Genomic DNA, 22,916 nt, shown 5'->3' with positions numbered 1-22,916 from the left:
CGAGGAAGATACAGTATAGGATGACGGGCCGTGGGGAGCCACGGTGGGCTGCAGGGGCCCGCAGGGAGCCCGCAGTGGGGCCGAGGGGGGCCCAGGGTGGGCGGCCGGGGGCCGCAGTGGACCGGAGAGCTGTTCTGTGTTTATTTTGCCTCCTCAGCACCCGCCCCCTTCCCAGTCGATGCAGTCTGCTTGAGTCTGGTTTTCAGAGAACAGACTCTGAACTGGTACAAACTGTCTGCCCCACCCCCACCCAGGTGCCACCTCCTCATGGAGCAGGGGTAAGTAATGCCCATCACACCACCTGCCCAGCTCTCCCTCTGGAACCCAGCTCGCCCAGCAAGGATGCTGCCTGGCACAGAGCAGCCTCCGAAAGGCCACACCCAGCTCACGATAGGGCTCAAAAGGGCAACTCCCAGGCCTGCCTGTCCTCGGAATCTCCCACACATAACCCCTCCATTTTAGCAGTAATAATAGCCACCTTTATTGTGCACCTACTATGTGCTCCCTCCATCCTCACGATGACCCTCTGGGACCCACCGGTGCCCCACTTCACAGATCAAGAAACTGAGACCCAGGGAGTGGAAGTGAGCTACCCGAGGCCACACAGAGCCCCTGTGCCACCCCTGCACCCCACAAGGAGCTTGAGGACCTCAGACAGGCCCCTGCACCAACCTAGTAACTGAGGTCTAGAGGAAGGGGGGACTGAGGTCTCAGTCTCCCCATGAGTCCCATGTGTCATCCACTGTGACACGTTGCATTTGGAAACCACTTACTATCGGATTTTTTGAGAACAAGCATGAGCCATTTCTACCACCAAAAAATGCTTTGAGTAATGACATTGAATGAGTGAAACTCGCTCAGCTGTGTCTGACTCTTAGTGACCCCACGGACTGTAACCAACCAGGTTCCTCCGTCCATGGGATTCTTCAGACTTCTCCAGGGGATCTTCTAGACCCAGGGATTGAACCCAGGTCTCCTGCATTGTAGGCAGAGTCATTATTGTCTGAGCCACCAAGGAAGCCCCCCCAAGCAATGACATTACTGAGTCCCAATTACGAGGTGCCTAATATACAGAGTACTCACCACAGCTCAGTGAGGATTCTGAGCCTCATTTTTCACCAGTAAGAAAACTGAGGCTCACAGATGTCTATGTGCCTGGAGCACCTTACAGATCCCTCTCATTCTTTTTTTTTTTTTTAAGCTCCAATATACAGCATGTGGGATCCTAGTTCCCTAACCAGGGATCGAACCTGTGCCCCCTGCATTGGAAGCATAAAGTCTTAACCACTAGACCACCAGGGAAATCCCTCTCTTTCTCATTCTTAAGCCCAGCCAGCACCATCTTTCTGTGGGGAGGGGGTCGGGAGGTCATCCTCTGTGGAGGATAGGAGGTAAAGAGAAGAAAGAGTCTGTGTGCCCCTCCCTTCTATGACCTGACCCTAATCATCTCATAGGTAACTTGTGTAACTTCAAGGGAAATAATTTCAATATTCACATAAGCATGATAAACTTAAAAGAGAAACAGGGAAGGGATAAATTAGGAACTTGGGATGAACAGATACAAACTGGTATATATAAAACAGATAACAAAGACCTGGGTATAGCCCAAAGGAATATATTCAATACCCTATAATAACCTATAATGGAAAAGAATCTGAAAAAGGATATATTTATGTATAACAATCACTTTGCTGTATGGCAGAAATTAACACATTGTGAAAAAGAGAGAAAGAAAGGAGGAAACCCCATACATAAGCCAATTATCTGTCCTGGCTTAGAAGGCTCTGCAGAATTTGTCCCTGGCCTCTAGCCCACTCGCCCACCACACCTCCAGCCTCACCTTCCCCACTGCTTTATGAAACTATCAGTTCCTGGATCTCAGAGACCTCCTAGGCCCCCAGGCCTTTGCGCCTTAGAACAAGTGCACCCTGATCCCTCCACCTCCTCGCCTCGCGCCCCGTGGGAAGGTGCTCCTTCTGTCCATCACCCGGATCACCACTGTCTCCTTCTCCCAGACCACTCCTCCCCATAGTCCCCGTGCCTGGCACACAGTAGGCATTATGAACACAGTAGGCGTTAGGAAGCGGCTGCAGTTCTGCTTTTCATGTGTTGCATCTTTCACTTTCCCAACAATGCTGCAAGTGAACACCTCCCTCTCCTGGTAATGAAGGCTCTGGTTCTGCTCCGCTCCACTGGGCTGTGTGCTCATGGGGCCTGGGGCATGGGGACTTGGGCCACCTTGAGATGTCGCTTCCAGGCAGCTAAGTGTTTGCATTTGCTGGTCTCAGCCCCTCGGCCAGCCCTGTCAATCCCTTGAAGGACAGGTCTTGGGTTTCTCGGGGTTGTCACTCTAGCCTGGGGTCAATAAGTGTCTGTTGATTTGGTACCGGTGTACTCCCTTGACAAGAGTCTAAGCATTAACAACAAGAACCTAGAGATGTTCTTGACCCTGTGTGTGTGTGTGTGTGTGTGTGTGTGTGTGTGTGTGAGAGAGAGAGAGAGAGAGAGAGAGAGAGAGAGAGAGAGAGAGAGAAATCTAATTTTATTTATTTATTTTTGTTCCCTTCAATTTGTTTTATGGCCCCAGCGGCTGGCTGCCAGCAAACCCAGGCTGGTGGCCTTGCCTTGTAATTTCTGTAAGTGCCTTCTCGATAAAGTGATGAGATTAATTCATCAGAATTCCTGTGGTCTCTGGAGGGCAGTCTAGGAGAGCACAGGAGCAGGGAGGGACACACATACACACACACACTCATCAAGGCTGGGGGGTGGCAGGGTTGGGGGTGGGCTCTCCCAGGACAGGGACACGGCCAGCATCTAGCATAAATTCAGCATTCTAACTTGGGAGTGTGCCCAGCATAGGCGCAGGCAGACTCCGCCTCAGGCAAAATCCCTCGACTTCTCTGGGCCCCAGTTTTCTCATCTGTCAAATGGGCACAGTATGTTCCCATCTCCTAAAGTTCTTTGGATTCAGGGACAGAAAGCACATCAAGGGCTTGGTGAAGTGCACACACTGGGTAGCAAGCAATCAAAGTGAACATGCTCATTTTTACATCCATCAGGGCTGTCAGGGTACATGTAGACAGAGGACTCCAGGGTGACCCCCTTCTGGGTGTCAGACCTGAGCCCAGCCACCCACTCTGACATCTAAGAACATGAGGACCGGGTCTCCCATGGATAGACCTCAGAGTTGATATTGTGTGTGTGCCTGTGGGAGGGAGCCAGGAATGATCTGGATTTTCAGTAAGACCTTGAGGTGAAGGGGGACCCTCCACCATCAACTCTCTTTGTGCCCAGGAGATGGAAAAGCCCAGGGGCAACCCCATCAGCTGTTCTTGAACAGTTGCAGAAAAGCGGGTAAGTCCTCTCCAGGGGCTCAGGGATGGGGGGCTGCAGGGCTTAGATAAACAGTTCTTGAGGAATTTATGGCCTCTGAGTCTGCTGGCTAACATCAGAGTCTGAATGGCCACCGTCTTCAGCTCTGGAGTGATGGGCTGGGCTGGTCCCACTCCCTCATTTATATGACTCCTGAGGGACAGAGATTATCCCTGCCATCTCGGCATGGTCTTCAGCTCTCCACCCTTCCCTCCTCCTTGCCCTCCAGCTGATGATCTGATTCATGCCGCTGGCTTCAGCTGATGTAATTGGCAAGGACAAGGCAGCATCAAACTCTTACATCTACCTGCCTGCCAGATCCCTCCACCTGGAATTCCTGTGAATTTCTCATACTTCTCCAGCTGAAGCCATCCTCACCCAGACTTGCTCGTACTCTATCCCTTGTCTCAGCAAAGCCGTCACTAAGCCACCTGCCACCTGGGTCAGAAACTGAGAGGGCATCATCGATGCATCCCTCTCTGTTACGGCTAAGGTCTTTTCCATCCTACTTGCCTGATATTTCCTGCCTCCTTCCCCCCTTCTGCTGCAGCTCCTTTTCACGACCGTCATCTCTTGCCTCACCTTTAATGCACTTGCCTCCTTTTTTCGGTGTGCCATTTGGCATATGGGCTCTTAGTTCCCCGACCAAGGACTGCACCTGTGCCCCCTGCAATGGAGCTGCAGAGTCTTAACCACTGGACTGCCAGGGAGGTCCCTTCACTTGCCTCCTCTTATTTCCATGTCCTTTACAGTCTCTCTTTGGAGGAGGAAATGGCAACCTACTCCAGGATTTTTGCTGGAGAATTCCATGGACGGAGGAGCCCGGCGGGCTACAGTGCACGGGGTTGCAAAGAGTCACACACGACTAAGCGACTATCACTCACTCACTTCCAGTCTCTCTACCCCCACACTGACCCTGGAGAGATGGTATTAACTTTCCTGTGCAAAATGCCTCACCGGACCTCTGGCTCATCACACGCACTGACACTTAAGTCTGCAGGCCTTCCCAAGAGCCCACTCAAGGGCAGTCAGGGAGTGAGAACTATCACCAAAGAACGAAGGAAGTATTTAAAGAGCATCACTGAAAACAAAGAAGCCAGAGGGGATTCCAGATAAGAAATAAGCCCTTTGTACCACAGGACCTCAAAAGCCTCAGGTGTTGAAGACACAGCAGAAGATGGAGGGAGGTATGGGATTGAAAATGGGAATTTGCTGGAAGTCTGTATTTAAGAATAAGAATGGTTGGATGGCATCACCGACTCGATGGACAGGGGTTTGGGTAGACTCTGGGAGTTGGTGTTGGACAGGGAGGCCTGGCGTGCTGCAGTCCATGGGGTCACAAAGAGTCGGACACGATTGAGTGACTGAACTGAACTGTTTTTAAAGAGCACCACTTCATGTGGCCACCAAGAATCTCCCCACAGCCTGCACAAGAGAAACCAACTTAATCTCCAGAGATCATAAGCAAGAGAACTGGGACTCGGGAACATGAGGCTCAGCTGAGAGCAGAGGGAAGCTGAAGCTGAAAAGAGGATGACTGAATATTACATACCGAACAGTGAGACTACTCAGCTTCACTCCCCAAGCCCACTTCCAGAATCCTAGCAGCCAGATGGACACTCCAGCCACCACTCCCATCCTCCACCTCCTGCTCCCCAACCTGAAGATGGGAAGAAGAAACAGCATCAGGGGAAAGACCAGCAGATAAAAATGAGCCGAAGGAGAACTCCTTCTGCCCTTTCTAATCCCTACTGGCCAAGGATTATCGCTACACTTTGGGAAAGCCTTCACTATAAAAGCTAACCAGAATAAGCAGCAGGAAAAGCATGTGGAAAGAAACCAGGACAAGCAGAGTATTAAAACCTCTACAAGCAATCGTCAGTACGCTACTGACTTGAGAAGGTAAAAATACTGTACTCAGGGATTCCCTGGAGAAGGAAGTGGCAACCCACCCCAGTGTTCTTGCCTGGAGAATCCCAGGGACAGAGGAGCCTGGTGGGCTGCTGTCCACGGGGTCACACAGAGTCAGACACGACTGAAGCGACTTAGCATGCATGCATGCACTGGAGAAGGAAGTGGCAACCCACTCCAGTATTCTTGCCTGGAGAATGCCAGGGACAGAGGAGCCTGGTGGGATGCTGTCCACGGGGTCACACAGAGTCAGACACGACTGAAGCGACTTAGCAGCAGCAGCAGGGATTCCCAGGTGGCACAGTGGTAAAGAATCCACCTGCCATCCACCTGCCAGGGGACATGGGATCGATCCCTTGTCCAGAAAGATCCCACATGCTGTGGAGCAACTAAGCCTGCATGCCGCAAGTTTTGAGCCTGTGCTCCAGAGCCCGGGAGCTGCAACCACTGACGCCTGAGCACTTCAGAGCTTGTGCTTGGCAACAAGGAGCCACTGCCATGAGAAGCCCAAGGTCCACAACTAGCGCGTAGACCGCGCTCGCCAAAACTAGAGGAAAGCCCACACAGCAGCAAAGACCCAGCACAGCCAAAAATAAATTGATTAATTTAAAAAATACTGTGCTCATGAAACAAGAACAGCATGCAATAAAAAGAAAATATAAAATGGAGGTCATAGAAATTAAAAATACAAAAAATTTTGGAGAGTAGGCTAGAAAAGGTACAGGAATTAGAAGATTGATCCTGGAAGCTCAATATCCAACTCTTACCAGTTTTTAAAAGAGCAGACAGTGGAGAGGAAGTTATGATCAAGAGAGAAAGGGAGGAAGAGAAGGAGGGGAGGGATGAAAATGTTTAAGACCTAAAGAATATGTGTTTCTAGATCAAAAGGCCTGCTGAGAGTCTAAGCATGAATGAAAAAAGAACTTGAGAAAATTATAGAGGTGGAGAACACATTAGTGACTGCAAGGTCAGGGAGGGGAGAAAAGGGAAGGTGATGTGCCTGTAAATAAAAGGGTGGTGCCAGGAACGCCGTGTAATGGAACTCTTTTGTATCTTGACTGCATTGGTGGTCATAGGAATCTGCAGTAATAAGACTGCATAGAACACACATGCACATACACACACTAGTAAGTACAACTAGTAAAATCTGATTATGGTTGATGTTTATCAATGCCAATTTCCTGCTTGTGATATCTTGCTATTAAATATATATAGTTATGTTACATAACCCGTATATGTTATGTCACACAGCTACAAACAGTTATGTACGGTACATATAGTTATGTAAGATGCTACCACAGGAAGAACTGGATGTACACAGGCTCTCTCTGTATTATTGCTTATAACTGCATGGGAATCTACAAATACCTCAAAACAAAAAATTATAATAACAATATTATTACAAAAGACCTACACACACAACATAGATTTTTTTTGTGTCATGGAAGACAAAAAGAGACCCTAAAAACTTTCAGTGAGAGAGTAAATACAAGGATCCAATACAAAGGATCCAAATATAAAGGATCAAGAGTAAGATTGGTCATCATATCTCAGACCACAAGGCGGAAAAATTCTCTGTGCATACACAAATACACAGAACTCACGTGCATATTCACCACTCTGCTTTTCTACTTAGGACTCATCATATGACTTTGTTTATTTAGGTTGGTTATTGTCACTCTGTTTGCTGCTATTTTCCAACACCTAGGACCATACCTAAGAAAGAGTGAGGCCTCAATATACGCTTTCTAAGTGAATGAATCAAATCTCTTGACAACAGCACTAGAAGCTAGAAGACAGGGCAGCCATGGGATCCAAATTCTGGGGAGAAATTAGTTTCAACTAGAATCTAATATATGGGTTGAAGGATTGAGTAAAGACATTTCCACACATCCAAGATGTCAACAATTTTACATGTGCTGTACCTTCTAGAGTAAGTCCCGCCTCAAAAGGGAAGGGCCAAAAAGAGGAAGAGGCACGATCTGGAAAACAGAGGGTCCAACCAGGAAAAAAGTCAAGGGGACATTCAGGAGGAATCAGCAGTAGGCAAATAGATTTAACCTAAAAGTGTGATATAACCATATTCAGACAATGGGAAGATGGAGAAATGTATGTGTGTTGGGAGGGTTTGTATAATGGAACTAACTCTTCATCTTCCATAACAGGAAGTCAAGAAAAAATATGAAATTGCTAAGTCAGTAAGTAGAGCTGTAAAGTCAAACTAGTAACTAAGAAGATGAAGGGCTGGAAGAAAGATTTTCTTAAACGGCTAACTTTAGATCACAGGGGAAGGGGAGAGAAGGGGTATTTTTCACTATGAGTTACGCTTGGAGTCTTTTTACACTATGTGCACGCATTATTTGGATAAAAGTTAAAAATTAATTTAACATTAACTGTAAAATTAATTAAAGTTAATTGTAAAATTAATTGTAAAGATAAAATATAACCTCCAGGAAAAGCACATGAGGCACTTTATGGTCTGGCTACCTCTGACCAGTCCACGCTAACCTCGCTTCCACCTAGGCCCCAGTCTGTCATCTCCAGGAGACCACGCGGAGCTTCTGAGCCATCTCATACCTCCCTCCAGCTGAAACGCCTCCTGGTAAAGTCTTCCACAGCCTTGGAGCCTCTGCACTCCCAGGGCCTCTTTTGGTGACACCCTCTTCTTTTCTGTTCCAGGCAGGTTTATATGCCCCTTCCTGTTCGCCCCCCAAAAGGCCTCACCCATCACTCCCCTCCCCACCCGACCCCCCAACTGAAAGCAACAGCTTAATGTTTCATCCTCAGGATTTTGCATGCTGTCCTCACTTCTGAACTGTGTGCTTACTGGGGATCGAGATGGGTAGGTCTTTTAATTCTGTACCTCAAGTACAGTGCCGGCCACCTGAAATACCTGTCAATCAAATGAATTTAAAGCAAGAGCCTCCGTGCAGAGAAACCTAGAATTCAACGGTGACCTCCCAGGTGTCAAATGCAATCCCCTCCCCTGGGCCTTCCTTTCCTGGTCCTTCCTGAAGCAGCAGACGCCCATCACACCTCTTAAAACCCACTCCTCTGTTAGATTTCATCTCCCTTCTCTGCAGGGACTCTTGCAAGGTTTCTGACCGCTTCTGTTTTTATTGCATAGAATCTAAGATGCTTTCAACACTAAGATTGCACCATTGTTTTACATACCACCAAGAAAGAGAGAGAAAACATCTGCCAATCAAAGTTTGGCTATGCTTCCTTGCCACTAGCATTTTCTTCTTTTTTTTCCCCCCTTATTAAAAGAGCTCTCTGAGATTTAGGTTCAGATTTAATCATATAGCATTCTTGTGCATACATGAAAGGGAAAAGATAAGAAAAATAAATTGAAGATATTGCTAAAATTTCTCAGTGTGACTCTCCCGAATGAATAATTTTTGATCGAAGTCATTATTTTCATGTTTTTCCACGGAATTGTCATCTCTGCTAACAAAGGAGCAGATGATGCTGTGCTTTTCAAGTGTCCCTTGTTGTCTCGGGGCTTTCATTCCAGGTCACTGGCCCCTTTCTGCAAGTTTTTAAGCTGTTTGTGAAGGCAGTGACAACCACGTATCGTTGTCACATAGCAGACAGTAATCGGCCCAATTCAGAGAAGTTATATGGCGGGAGGGCTTCCCAAGTGGCTCAGTGGTAAAGAATCCACCTGCCAATGCAGGAGATGCAGCTTCAAGCCCTGGGTCGGGAGGATCCTCTGGAGAAGGAAGTGGCAACCCACTCCAGTGTTCTTGCCTGGGAAATCCTGTGGACAGAAGAGCTGGTGGGCTGTGTCCATGGAGGTCGCAAAAGAGTCAGACACAACCGAGTGACTAAGCAACAACAAAGCAGGCTGTTAACTAGATCTCTTAACTGGACTATTAAAATCTCCTCTTAACTGGTTTGCCCGACCTTACACTCTCCCATTTCGTTGCCAGAATTGCCTTTCTAAAAGGAGATGTGATTAATTCCCTGCTCAGAAATCTTCAACGGCTTCTCATTGCCAAATATAAATAACAAAGAACAAATCCTATTTATTTAATACCAGGCACTAAGCTGTCATATACCAGACACTAAGGTACACACTGTACCTGCATGTCTCATTTAATTTCTACAAGAATATTCTAAAAGCAGGAGGTATTTATTAGCCCCGTTAATCCCATTTTATTGACAAGAAAATTAAGGCCCAAAGAAACTCAATAACTTGTCCAAGTTGACACCACTAAAGTTGGGAGTCTAAACTAACTGAAGTGGCTCATGCCAAAGTATTCCTCTGTCCTCTTCCCTCACACAGCTTGTGGAGCCCTTTGACATCCGGTCCCACGCTCTGTTCCAGCCCCTCACCTACTCCCTTCCTGAGCAGAGGGCAATCAACTCCTGTGGGCCCGTTTTGCTGTTCTTTCTGCCAAGCACGTTCACTCTTCACTCCTGCTTAGTTGCTCCTTCCTCTGGGAAGTCCTCGCTGCTCTGCATGGCGGACTTTCACCCTGCGTCTCACCTGACTTTCCCCCTGGCTGTGCCTCTGAAAAGAGGGTCCCTGATTGTTCTTCCTCACAGTCCCCCAGTGCCTTGCAGATAGTAACATTTTTGTGGGTTTAATTGACTCTTTTTGTGTACATGAGGAAACCTTGGCCAGAGCACCCCAGGCCCCGCTCAAGGTCAGCTGCTGGCTGGCGAGTATCAGGCCTAGGACAGCACCCCACTTCCAGCGCCTACTTACTCCTGGCTTTTTCTCTGCATCCTTGTCATAGTCTCTTTCCCCTGGGATCACAGGCCTCCTTCTCCAGAACAAAAGGCCTGGCTGCCATCCAAGGCAGGATAACGCATCAATCACCCCCCGCCCAGTCTCCTTGGGGAGTTTCCTTCCAGGCTTGCAGCTGGGCCCCAGGTGAACAGAGGTAGCTTGGTTCCAGGGCCTCTTTCTTGTTCCTCCCCATCTTAAGGAGCTGCTCCAGGAGCCTCCTGGTGACCTGGGAACGAAGGGAGGGGGACAGGGTGGTTGTACCCTCTGCACAGCCCTCGTGGCTGAGCAGCGTGTGTTGTCAACGGCTTCCATTCCTTCTAGAAGGAAATTCAAATGTGACTCTCACCAGGCCCCAAGACTATGTCTGCCTCTCAGCCTCTTCTCCTTCCACTTGGCCTTTGCTCACTCACAACAGCCACAGTTGCCCTCCTCCTGGTTCTGAATCAAGCCTGCTGTTTCCTGTGCCTGGAATGCTGGCTCCAGGATTCAAGTCATCTTCTATGTGGTCTTACCTAATCCTCTTAGATCCCCTCTCTCAGCCACCTTGGACTTCCCCAGTAGCTCAGGTGGTAGAGAACCTGCCTGCAATGCAGGAGACCCGGGTTCGATCCCTGGGTTGGGAAGATCCCCTGGAGAAGGAAATAGCAACCCGCTCCAGTATCCTTGCCTGGAGAATCTCACGGACAGAGGAGCCTGGTGGGCTACAGTCCATGGGGTCGAGAAGAGGAGGACACGACTGAGCGACTAACACTCAGCCCGCTTGGCTCTCATCACCGGCTTTTCTCTTGTGCGGCGCTTGTCTGGGTCTGTCATTTTGCTTCTTTATTTGTTACCGTGTTTACTGCCTGCCTTACCCTTACCTAGAATACAAGTCCACAGAGGAGGACCCATGGCTGTGTCTTCAGCTCCTGGCATGAGGGTTGCGACTTCGTAAAGTGTCACGAAAGAACCGAACAACTGCTTCACAAGCTTCGATGTAAGACAGGAGGTCCCCTCAAACATTGCTTTTTAGAAAATAGCAAGTTGCTTTCTATCTGGGTCTTTGTGAGATGTCTCTCATATCAGGGGTGCTGTGCCAGTCACTTCATATTGAACAATAGCAATTTGAGGAGACCCATTGCCCTGAGAAGACCCCAATCGAGGCCTGTCACCCGACTGAATCAGTAACAAAGGCAGGAAGAAATTTAAAACAAATTTAGTTGTTCCCAATAGCAAACACTGGGAGTCGAAAGTAGTACCTGATATGTTGTGGAAACCATAATTATAAATTGACCCAACTACTTTTTTGCATGCTAAGTCACTTCAGTCGTGTCCAACTCTTTGCAACCCAATGGACTGTAGCCAGCCAGGCTCCTCTGTTCGTGGGATTCTCCAAGCAAGAAAACTGGAGTGGGTTGCTGAACCCTCCTCTAGGGGATCTTCCCAACCCAGGGATCGAACCTGTATCTCTTACGTCTCCTGCGTTGGCAGGTGAGTTCTTTACCACTAGTAACACCTGGGAAGCCCTAACTATACAAGTATGTAAACGACAAAGACTGACTAGCTAGCACAGAGAACTATACTCAATATAATCACCTATAGTGGGAAAGAATCTAAAAAATAATATATGTGTTTAACTGAATCATTTTGCTGTATACTTGAAACTAATACAACATCGTAAAGTAACCATATTTCAATTTTTAAAAACTGACACAACTGAAAAAGAACTATCCTAGTGATCTAGGAAACGTACTTAGGGCTCCAAATAGAAATTTGAGAGACGGCAGCATATCCAGGCTCACAAAATCTCCCATAATGGAGACGGATGTGTGTGAAACAGAGATGGAAGGCAGTGTGCTCTGAAACACCACGCTAAGCAACTCGACTTGGAAAGTGGCTCTGGAGAAGGCAAAGACACTTTCATCAAAGAGCCATGTGAAACTTTGGCTTAACCCTGCCTTTTGAAAAAGAAAAGGTTTTTCAAAACATAATACAGGGTCTTACAGAATGTGACTGAAAATATGCAAGTATAACAAATAAGCATGCTTACAACTAAACATGTGACTATTTTATCTAGATCCTAAAGGTTTACTTATATTAATTAGCCAAGCGTCTTTGGTTTGCCCTTGGGAAAATGAGATCACTTTGGGGATCGCCTTCTACTCAGACACTTTGAGAAATTCCAATGGGCCAGGTACTGTGGAAGGGCATGGGGCTTGGTGGAAAAATCAAGATAAATGTAATGCCATCCCTCAGGAGATCCTGGAAAAGCAGACGAGCGATGGCAGTGACGGTACAGTGGAGGAAGTATTATCCGAGTGCAGAAGCTTCACAGAAGCACACATGAGGGGCAACCAGCGAAACAGAAGGCAGGGTCCTTGCTGAGAGGGTCAGGGCTTGGGGGTACAGCTTGGCATGGACCCCTGGGTGGTCCCTCAAAAGGCCCCCCTCATCACTGCAGTAATCATGACAAAGGTTTTCACTATTATGGGTCAGTACCACAGCCCAGAAACCTGTCTGGGCCAGCCACAGAAAAGGGCTCCATCTCTGACAGGATGACTCACATTGGCCAAATTCAGGGACCTGATGGATAAGCCTGGGGATGCCAGCACACTCAAGGATGAGGAAAACTTGATCTGTCCAGCCAGCATTCTGCCTAACCATCAAGTTCACAGCGAGCAGAAGACCTGTGAGGGACCTAATGCCAAAGGGCATGGGGTTGTAAGTTTGTTTTTCCTGCAAAAAGCCAGAAAATGTAAACCCTTTATATGCTTTGTGGCCTGAACGTCTGACTGCTACTCCACCAAAGCACCAACACAGAGACAATATGTAAACAAATAGGTGTGGCCCTGTACTAAGACAACTTGATTTACAAAAGCAGGAAGCTGCCTGCAAACTGTACTTTGCCCGCCTCTCCCGTCCCCTTCCCCCATCCCCACAGAGGCAGCCCCCAGCACGGTGCTGAGTACTGTGAGCCCAGCAAGCAGTGACTGCTCAATAAATATTTGTAGGCAGGGAATGGGATTCTGAGGGCTTTCTCCTTAAGTCTCTTGTGACTCCTTGGTTCCCATAAATTTCTTCTCCTATTAGCGTAACCACTGAATAGAGCAGATGGAAGGAATCTAAAGAGGGAAGGGAGGCTGGAGGTTGTGAGCTTAGCATGATTTTCAGAGCTGTCCTGGCATTTACTTTGCAAATGGACTATTATTGCATGTGACTAGGAATATCCTCCTTAACTGGGGAGGTGCTTAGGAGACTATGCCCTGGGCTGGAAACCTAAGGCAACGCCTGTAGCCTCACCTGCTCTAAGCATTTGATTCCAGCATCTTGAGGGCAGGTACTCTGTCTTTCCCTGAAGCACCTTACTCAGGAAAGTAAAGAAAAGTGAAGTCATGTCCAGCTCTTTGTGATCCTATGGACTGTAGCCCACCAGGCTCCTCTGTCCCTGGGGATTCTCCAGGCAAGAATACTGGAGTGGGTTGCCATTTCCTTCTCCAGGGGATCTTCCTGACCCAGGGATCGAACCTGGGTCTCCCACATTGCAGACAGACTTTTTATCCTGAGCCACCAGGGAAGCCCCTTACTCAGGGCAGGGACTCAGTTAATGCTCTCTTGGTTCTAAGCTCATCTCTAGGGCTGTCCAATTGTAGGTAATTTGTTTCCTCTTTATATTTTGTCCCATTTTCTCCAAATTTCCTACAACTATTACGCTCAGAGACAACAAAATCAAAATCTTTGTTAGAACAAAATCAAAGAATTGATAAAATAACCAGAGCAATCCATCAGCTTTAGATGGATAGTCTCTGTTCCAGACAGATATGTCTTTCTGGTTGTAAATGAATAACTCTTCTTGTGACTAAGAAAAGGGACAAGAGCAGGCCAGTTCCGATGGCACTAAATGCTGCTGTTTGTCTTTGGGCTTCTAGGAAAAGATCGTTATCCTATTCGTGGGAGCAAATAATGAAGACTATTTGCAAATCCTTCCTGTGGGCCCTTACTGAGAATGTTCTCAGCACCCAGGTTGCTGTCGAGGGTGTAGCATGACTCTTGAGTCGACACCAGCCTCTGCTTTCAGAAAATTTGATCCAGAATTCTCCAGTACATTAAAGGACAAGGAGAGAAGAAAATGTAATTGTTTCTTAAAAGGCAATTTTTCAAAAACTGACCTTCAGGAGTCTCAAATAGTGGCAATCTTACCAAGATTACTTCCCAATTTGAGAAGAAAAACACTCCTCTTTCAGTGGCTTAAATTGTTTTAAACATCTCATGTTTATCCGTCCAATATCCAATGATATTGATTGGATATGGAACTGGGGGATTTCAAGCCTGGCTAAGACTTAGAACTGCACACAGTGTTTTTCACATCTAGAAGTTCCAGGGCCTCTTCCCAGGGCTAGCAGGGACCAGCATACATCCATTCACGGTGCTGAAGGCTAGCGCAGGGCTGGACAGAAAAGGGCTCCATCAGTATTTGCTGAGAGAAGTTGGTACCATGCTCCTTCTAGGAAAGGTACAGGGAACTGGGGCCTGGGGTTCTAGGAAAACTTACTTTTTTACTGCTTTGTTCTTTTGTACTATTTGAATATTTGCCATATTTATATTTTTAAAGGGTCCATTTAATAAATAAATTTATCTATAGCTAAAATGGTTTCCCTAGTGGCTCAGACGGTAAAGCGTCTGCCTGCAGTGCGGGAGACCCAGGTTCGATTCCTGGGTTGGGAAGATCCCCTGGAGAAGGAAATGGCAACCCACTCCAGTACTCTTGCCTCGAAAATTCCATGGACTGAGGAGCCTGGTAGGCTACAGTCCATGGGGTCCCAAAGAGTCGGACAGGACTGAGCGACTTCACTTTAAAATGGTTTAAATCCTGCTAAGTCAAAACAATTGTACTCTTTAATGAGATTACAAAAACCTGCTTTGTAAGATAAAACAGATTATGTCTGTTGTCTAAGTAATAGTGTCTTAAAGTGAAAGAAAGTGAAAGTGAAGTCGTTCAGTCGTGACCGACTCTTTGCGACCCTGTGGAGGGTAGGCCACCAGGCTCCTCTGTCCATTGGATTTTCCAGGCAAGAGTACTGGAGTGGGTTGCCATTTCCTTCTCCAGGGGAATCTTCCCAACCCAGAGATCGAACCCGCGTCTCCCGCATTGCAGGCAGACGCTTTAACCTCTGAGCCACCAGGGAAGCCCGTAGTGTCTTAAGGAATACTGCAAAAGTGAAAATAATAATTGCAGACATTTATTTAGTGCTTACTAAGTGCCAGGCCAAAACATAAATGCTTTTTATATATATATATAAAATGCATCATATATATTGCATTATTTACATATGTGCTTTATATATATATGTAATGCATCATATATAATGCATTATATATATATAATGTACATACAATGCATTATATATGTATAGTATATAATTAAGCCTCTTTTTAACAGCTCTATGTGAGGTAGCCATGACACCATCTCACCTTTCCTGGGAGCAAACTAAAGCAGAGAGAAACTGAGGCAGCCCCCAAGGGCACTGATCAGTAAGGTAAGGGATGGAGCTGGGCGACCCGGAAGCCCACCCAGCAGTTGGACAGGTCAGCACACCGTTTCAACTAACACATAAAACTGGAAACATCCTAAGACCCTTAATTAGTTTAATAAGTAACTTCTCACAGGAAATTTAAGCAAATATTTGTTGAGTGAACAAACCAAGTATCATCCATGGAAGCTCAGCCTGTCTCTTCCAAAAGAGAAATTGGGGAGGGGGGAAAGGGCAGATACCCTCGGACCGCCAGGCAGGGCAGGGACAGGAAAGCATCCCTGAGTTTTCTCTAGTCTGGTTTGCAGTCTCTGTCCCCAGGGGGCAGCATCTGCTCATCTCAGTGACCTCCACGAGCAGGGCTTTTGGTCTATCCTAGCGTCAGGCTGGCACTTAGTAGGAACTCACAGATGTCGATGGGATGCAGGAAGCCAGGGCTCTCCCTGTGACCTACTGTAGTAAGAATCTTGGCTACCACGCGCAGCCATCATTATCCCCAATTTACCCAGGACTGACCTCTCAGAGCGCACTGGAGGGCTCCTTCCCACCCACTGAGAGAGGCAGCCACCCCATGGCCGTCGGAACATGACTCAGTCAATATGCACACGCTTTGTGAAAAGCCCTCAAAGACGGGACACTCAGGGATGGGACAGGGTGAGCGGTCATGGGGAGATTCCCCTTGCTCTTCCCCGACTCTTTAAAGATAAAGAGAGTAGTCATAGTCCACTTGTGCAATTACAAAGTGAAAGTGAAGTTGCTCAGTCGAGTCCAACTCTTTGCGACCCCATGGACTGTAGCCTACCAGGCTCCTCCATCCATGGGATTTTCCAGGTCAGAATACTGGAGTGGGTTGCCATTTCCTTCTCCAGGAGATCTTCCTATCCCAGGGATTGAACCCGGATCTCCCACACTGTAGGCAGACGCTTTATTGTCTGAGCCACCAGGGAGCAAAATGAGAGACCCATTACAGTTCAAGAGGTCTGGAATTGCAGGGCAAATAGGGCTGCTAACATATCCCCCCCTAGAATCAGCTCTTTAGGGTCACACATTTGACAGTATTTCCCATCCTAGGCACACCGAGGCATTCGTGCAGATCTTCCGGGGTCCCCTAAGGGGGTGAATGTCATTTCAACAACAGCCCGGGAGTTAGAGCCCATGTCCAGAATCTCAGGATGAGAAGCTCCGGGAGATGGAAAGGAGAGCCTCTGGAACCTGGCATTCAGAGGCGTCCAGACCTGTGCCGGTAGCTCGCTCTGGGGGATCACTGGCTCCCTGCCGGACCGCACCCAAACCTCTCCCTGGCCCGCCCAGTGGCCCCGCACCTTGGATGGTCCTCTTGAAGAAAGCCTTGCAGGCCTCGCAGGATGCCACGCCGTAGTGGTAGCCGGAGGCGATGTCCCCGCACACAAGGCACAGGCGCTTGGGGATGGCGTTGAGCATGTACTCGCACTTGATGGCCGAGTCCTCCATGAGGCCGCCGGCACAGTCCTCGTAGCCCTTGCGGCACTGGGTGCCTCCCAGCCCGGCACCCGCGAACATGGGCGGCGAGTCCAGACCGTTGGCGTGGGCGCCCAGGGCTAGACCGAAGCCGCCGCTGGCATCCGACGAGCCGCTGGGGCTGTGGTGGCTGAGGGCATCGATCCCCGAGGACGGGCTGGACGGCTCGGTCTTGATGAAGGAGCCGCAGCTGGAGCCCAGGTGCCGATCGTCTGCGGACATCCTGTTCAGCAGCCTGGGGACAGAGAAAGCAGCAGTCAGCTGGAGAGGGTGCGGTGAGTGTGACGTCCCCAGGAATTAGCTTTGGGCTCCCGGCACTGGGTGGGTGGGGTGGCTGGGAGGGGCCTTATGCTAAGGTATTGGTGAGATAAAATGCTGGCGGGGGTTGGGGAGAGGTCAATTGGGCTGGGGGAAAAAAAAGACGGCACAGGCCAGAGTGAGTTTCTGGCATTACCCCCCAGAACCTTCTGAGTCCTCAAAATGAAAACTATGTTTGATCAATAAACTTCAGATGAGGCACTCCACCCCTCTGCAAACTGCTGGCCTAAAGGGTGAATAAAACGTGGTAACCTTCAGCCAAAATATCTGGCCAACCTTCCCACGCAACAGTAATAGATTTTAAAGTCCGAAGGTGACAGCGCTCAGACCAGACACCCTCAGAACCACGACCCGATGACCCCTTCACCTGACCACCTCCCCACCCCCACCCCGGGGCAGCAGGTAACCCAACCTTGGAGCTTCCCCCTGAAGGCCACCATCACTGAGACTGGGACCAGATGTGCCAAGTCACCCGGCCAGGGCAAGAGGCAGGGCTTGTGGCCAAGGCATCAGCCAAACTGGCCGCCCTCTGGGGACCCCCTCTGGCCGGGGCACATCTGGAGGGTGGCCCCCAGGCCCCCTCTCTCATTCCCCTCTGTCGCCCCAGAAGAGGTTAGCCTCCCCCTCAAGAGACCCTGCCTCCATCATGCAACACAAGGGAGCCCTCCAACCCTGACTCTGAGCATCACCCCACTGATTCTTAACCTTAAGTTTCCACCTCTAAGCGCCCCTGCCTCACTGCAGAGTCAAAGGAGCAAGAACAGCAAGGCAGGATCACCATGAAGGGTCATAAAACATTTCCCACAGGGAAAACCCCTCCTCCCAGAACCTCGATGGGTGGATGAGAAGGCAGACAAAATACGACTCCCAGGACCAGGGGAGGGGCTTCTCTCCCATGTGAGCAAGAAGAGTGAAGGGCAGGGAAGTGCACTCAGGGAAGCCCAGCCGCAGCCCACACTCCAGAGCTCTGGGCCAGGCAGGCCCTGGAGTCAGGAGGCTGGGTCAGGGTCCATCTGTCCATCTGTCCATGTCCTGGCCTGGCCGGGTGGAGCTTCAGAGGAGGCCATGGCGGATGCCTGAGCAGCAGGGGGAAGTTAAGAAGGAAAGGTCCTGGAGAATGAAGGGGGCTGGAGAGGGTGGGAGTTCAGCCCTGTTCATGCGAAGATGGCCCTGGCTGGGAAGAAGGGAGGGTCCTCGAATTGGAGGAGCTGGGAGTCCCAGTGCTGGAGTCCTACCTCTAATGATGCTCAGAGGTAGCCCCCTGTTTTCTGAGCAGCTCATTGAAGAAAGCATTGGTCCCCACATGGGGAAGGGGCTCTCCTATCACACCCACAAAGCCCACCCTCACAACACAACCTTGGCCACACTTACCCACACCACCCAAGGCGATCATGATGGGGGGGGGCCTCCCCTGTCCCCGGTCCTACCAATGATTTCATAGTCACTGCCCCTCCCAGGGGGCTGTCCCATCCATCTACACTTGAACGTGTCCGGAGGCATTGCCCCGCAGACAGTTCTAATCAGAAGTTGAGAGCTCTCTCTGATAAGAAGGATAAAAGATCCCTAAGAGGCTCCTACTGTTTTATTATCTACTGGAATGTAGTGTTTGGAGATAGAGGCTCCCGGGTCTCTCTGGTTTCAAACTGAATATTCCTGAGTCTTCTGAGACACCTCTTCTGCTAGCCCCAAGTTTCCCTTACATCGGCAGAGGGCACCCCATTGGACGTCTCCTCTGTTTTTTTTTACACCTCTGACAGGTGCCCTCTCATGTCCCCAGGCTCCACATGGTCACCTGCCTCCCGTCCACCCATCAGCAGGTCCCTGGCGTGTCCTCAGGAAACACCATCGGCCTGAGCAGGCACAGAGGTGCCTGTGGGTTCACTCCCTACTATGCCCGTGCGCTGGGCCTGCAGGGAGAGTGGACTAGACGCTATTACATTTATAATCCCCTCCCACTGCGGCTTTGTTGTTCAGATGCTAAGTCATGTCTGACTTTCCACGAACTACAGCACTTCCTTGTCCTTTGCTATCTCCCAAAGTTTGCTCAAACTTATGTCCATTGAGTCAGTGATGCCATCCAACCATCTCATCCTCTTTCACCCTCTTCTCCTCCTGCCCTCAATCTTCCCCAGCATCAGGGTCTTTTCCTATGAGTCAGTCTTTCGCATCAAGTGGCCAAAGTATTGGAGCTTCAACTTCAGCATCAGTCCTCCCAATGAATACTTAGTGTTGATTTCCTTTAGGATTGACTAGTTTGATCTCCTTGCAGTTCAAGGGACTCTCAAGAGTCTTCTCCAGCACCACAGTTCAAAAGCATCAATTCTTCAGTGTTCAGCTTTCTTTATGATCCAACTCTCACATCCGTACATGACTACTGGAAAAACCATAGCTTTGACTATATGGACCTTTGTTGGCAAAGTGACGTCTCTGCTTTTTAAGGTGCTGTCGAGGGTGGTCATAGCTTTTTTCCCAAGGAGCAAGCGTTAGGGATCTGCAGTCCCCAGGAACATGCCCGGCCTGCTGTGACAAACACTTCAGGACGAGTCAGCTCCCAGACCCAAGCCCTCCTCCCTCAGGCTTGCGAGTGCCCCAGAGGTTTTGGAAGACACTTGAGGTCAGCAGTAATTATCGCAACTGCTATTTAGTGAGCACATATTATGTACCACCCACTTCAGATCTGTCCCTCGGGTGTACAAGAAGCTTGTGCCCGAGGGAAGCAGTTGGAGAGCCCTACAGCTATGCCCAGTGAACAATTTTCCAACCGTCTTCCCCAACCTCACGGCTCAGCCAGCCCTGATGGACACACAGGCCAGGCAGTGGTTTCATGCCCTAAGCCTGGGTTTTCCCTCCTAGCCCTCGCCTTGAAGGCTTCAAGGTGCACAAAGCATGCTTTAGTGGGCTGAACAGCCAAGACGCACCCTGTCCAGGCTGTCGCCTCAAGGCCCTGGCCAAGTGACTCTAGGACTGAAAAGGAAGCAAACTTGCCCCTCACCTCAGGGTTGGCACAGAAATCCAGCTACTAATTTAGTGCCTGGGCTCCAGCTGAGAGTCTGATGATTTCATTCCTGCAGGCTTCTTGTTTCGGTGACCATCATTTTGGCCCGAGTAGAATGTCTATTCCAAGAAGCACCATCACGTACTCGGGGCACCAGGGTGCCAAGGGCTGACCAGATAGGGGGACATGCCCAGCACAGCTCATGATGTCAAGAAGCTCGTCCTCTCCCCGGAAGGACAGATACTAAACAAACACATGTGTGCCGAGCGCAAGGCAGGGGGTGCGGTGGGGAACACTACACTAACAGGGGCTCACCCAGCATGCCCCTCAGGTCTGGTTTCATTCATTCACTCATTCCTTTGTATTTGCATTCACTTTCCCTCCAGGAAACCTGTCCCCTCCCCCCACCCATCCTTAACCTCTGGACATCACTCTTTAATTCAAAAGCAAAATGTCAAGACAAAGGGAAGGAAAAGGGCCAAGAAGTAGTGGCCAGAGGAGCTGAGAAGAGAGAGTGAGTTGTGGACGTGAAGACAGCCATGGAGAAGGGGGTAGCAGCCGGTCAGGTGCAGCCGCAAAGTCAGGGGAAGTCAGGAGTGCATTTTTCCCCTTCAGTGAACAGTCAGGAGGTGGCTGGTGACGTCCCCAGGGCAGCGTCCTGGCATGGGCAGGGGTGGGAGCCATACGGCCAGGGCTGCAGGAGGCACTGAAGGAAGGCAATCTTTCTGGAAGCCCGGGCAGAGGAGAGGGTAGAGGTGGGGGCTTCCTTGCACACCTTTACACAACACCATCCACTTGAATCAGGGGTGGTGGAGGCAGAGAAGGAATGTTTTTGTTGTTATTGGAGGTAATTTATCTGCTTCTTTGATGAGGAGGAGGTGTGTCAAGAACGTAAGGAACTTAAGAAATTTAAAAATTACTTTCCAGTTTGCCCGAAGCCACCCTGATCCCACCTACTGACCCAATATAATTATCCACCACTCCCCTTGTTTCCCCAGAGGAGACAATGAATTCTATGGTGACTCTAGGTTACGTGCTAATGGTAAAGAGCATATCAAGATGGAGAGGTTGAGATGACCAACCTCTCAAATTCTGGTCCAGACTTCATCAGAGTCAGCCAAGGTGCTGGTCGAACAGGTAGCTTCCTGGACCTGACCCCGTGTTGTTGCTTAGTCGACAAGCCATATCTGACTCTTTTGTTGCTCCATGAACTGTAGCCCTCCAGGCTCCTCTGTCCATGGGATTTCCCAGTGAAGAATACTGGGGTGGGTTACTATTTCCTTCTCCTGGGCATCTTCCTGACCCGGTGATCGAATCTGTGTCTCCTGAATTGGCAGGCAGATTTTTTTTTACCATTGAGCCACCCGGGAAGCCCAGTCATATTTTGAACATTCATCCCTGTAGGTGGGGCCCAGAAATCTGCAGTTTTGGTTCTGTGTGTTGGTTTGTTTTTAGCATCCCAGCTGTGATTCTCAGGGAGTTAAGTTTGAAACCTATAGGAATAACACAGGCGGTCAGGGGACCCGATGGAAGTCCGCAAGGAATCTGGATGCCTTGGAAGAGAAATGAGCTGAGGCAGTACGAGGGGGAAGGAAGGTTGGCTGTGCAGAGGGGAAGTTTGGAGGTGGTCTCTCTCATCTCCCAGGCAGCCTCTCCACACTCTATGGAATGGGAGATCTAGCAAAAGGAAGGAAGTTTGCAACAGCAACTGCAGGAGGAGGAGAGAACAGAAATCAGAGGCATAAAGACTTACCAGGCCCCTTGACTCACCCTGCAAGGCAGCAACACAGGGAAGCTTTGATCTGCATTTCTCAGCCCAGGCACTAGTGACATTTGGGGCTGGTCATTCCTCACTGTGGGCCAGACTGCGCACCACAGGTCGGTCAGCAGCATCCTTGTCTCTGTCCACCCCCAGTTGAAAACCACTGACTTGGCTACTGGAAGGAAGGGGGAAGGCAAGGGGCCTGGAAGCTGAGAAGACGGAAGGCCAGAGGGTGGATGGTGGGGGTTCCCAGAGGGTGGAGGCTGAAGTACAGCAGGAGGAAGAACCCAGACAGCTGGAAAGATGGGAGGCTGGGTGAGGGAAGATCTCAGAGGGAGGAGAGGGTCACATGGAGTCCACCATCTGTGGTTGACTGGGGCCCAGTTCCCAACTGGTCGATGACTATTGACTTTGCAGGAGGGGCCCACTGCCCCATCTGAGCTGCCTTTGAAAGAGCAATAGTCAGTGGTCTAAGTCCCCGGAGGCATTCTCTTCCGTGTAATTCAGCTCGTATCAGGATCACAGCTAGAGTTGCCCTGGCCTCAATGTCACCACCGTCTGATTAACATGGCCCCCCCAGTGCCGACCCAGGCCCGCTCCTCTTTGCATCCAGTGTGGGGCCCTTACCCCAGAGGGGCCTGACTTCCTGGGCTGCCTGAGCTTACTCTCGGCCTCCGCCAGATAATCACTTTGCTGGACAGTGAAGTGGGTTGGAGGTTTTCCTAGTACAGAGACCAACAGCATCTTGGAAGTTCCGAAGGAAACCCAAACCATTCAGCTCTTTTGTCATGAACCTAACCCTAACCCTAGAGG

General features: G+C 49.4%; 1 protein-coding gene and 2 non-coding genes across 4 annotated transcripts in view; 1 reads left to right on the top strand and 2 right to left on the bottom strand.

Moving 5' to 3' along the window:
- Positions 1-22,916, bottom strand: part of ESRRB (estrogen related receptor beta) — a 183,425-nt gene that overhangs the window by 41,572 nt on the left and 118,937 nt on the right. For both annotated transcript variants that reach the window (XM_065941363.1, XM_065941362.1), the window contains exon 2: positions 16,854-17,263. In XM_065941363.1, coding sequence (XP_065797435.1) covers positions 16,854-17,263 — 410 coding nt within the window. The remainder of the gene's footprint in view (positions 1-16,853; positions 17,264-22,916) is intronic.
- On the bottom strand, positions 1,230-1,302 carry TRNAW-CCA (transfer RNA tryptophan (anticodon CCA)). Its single transcript has one exon. It is a non-coding gene; the product is annotated as a tRNA-Trp (tRNA).
- Positions 14,654-14,725, top strand: TRNAC-GCA (transfer RNA cysteine (anticodon GCA)). Its single transcript has one exon. It is a non-coding gene; the product is annotated as a tRNA-Cys (tRNA).

The sequence above is a fragment of the Muntiacus reevesi genome, chromosome 7, assembly GCF_963930625.1.
Source record: "Muntiacus reevesi chromosome 7, mMunRee1.1, whole genome shotgun sequence".
Taxonomy (NCBI): Eukaryota; Metazoa; Chordata; class Mammalia; order Artiodactyla; family Cervidae; genus Muntiacus; species Muntiacus reevesi.
The sequence above is the reverse complement of the archived record's forward strand: the minus strand, read 5'-3'. Positions and strand labels throughout refer to the sequence as shown.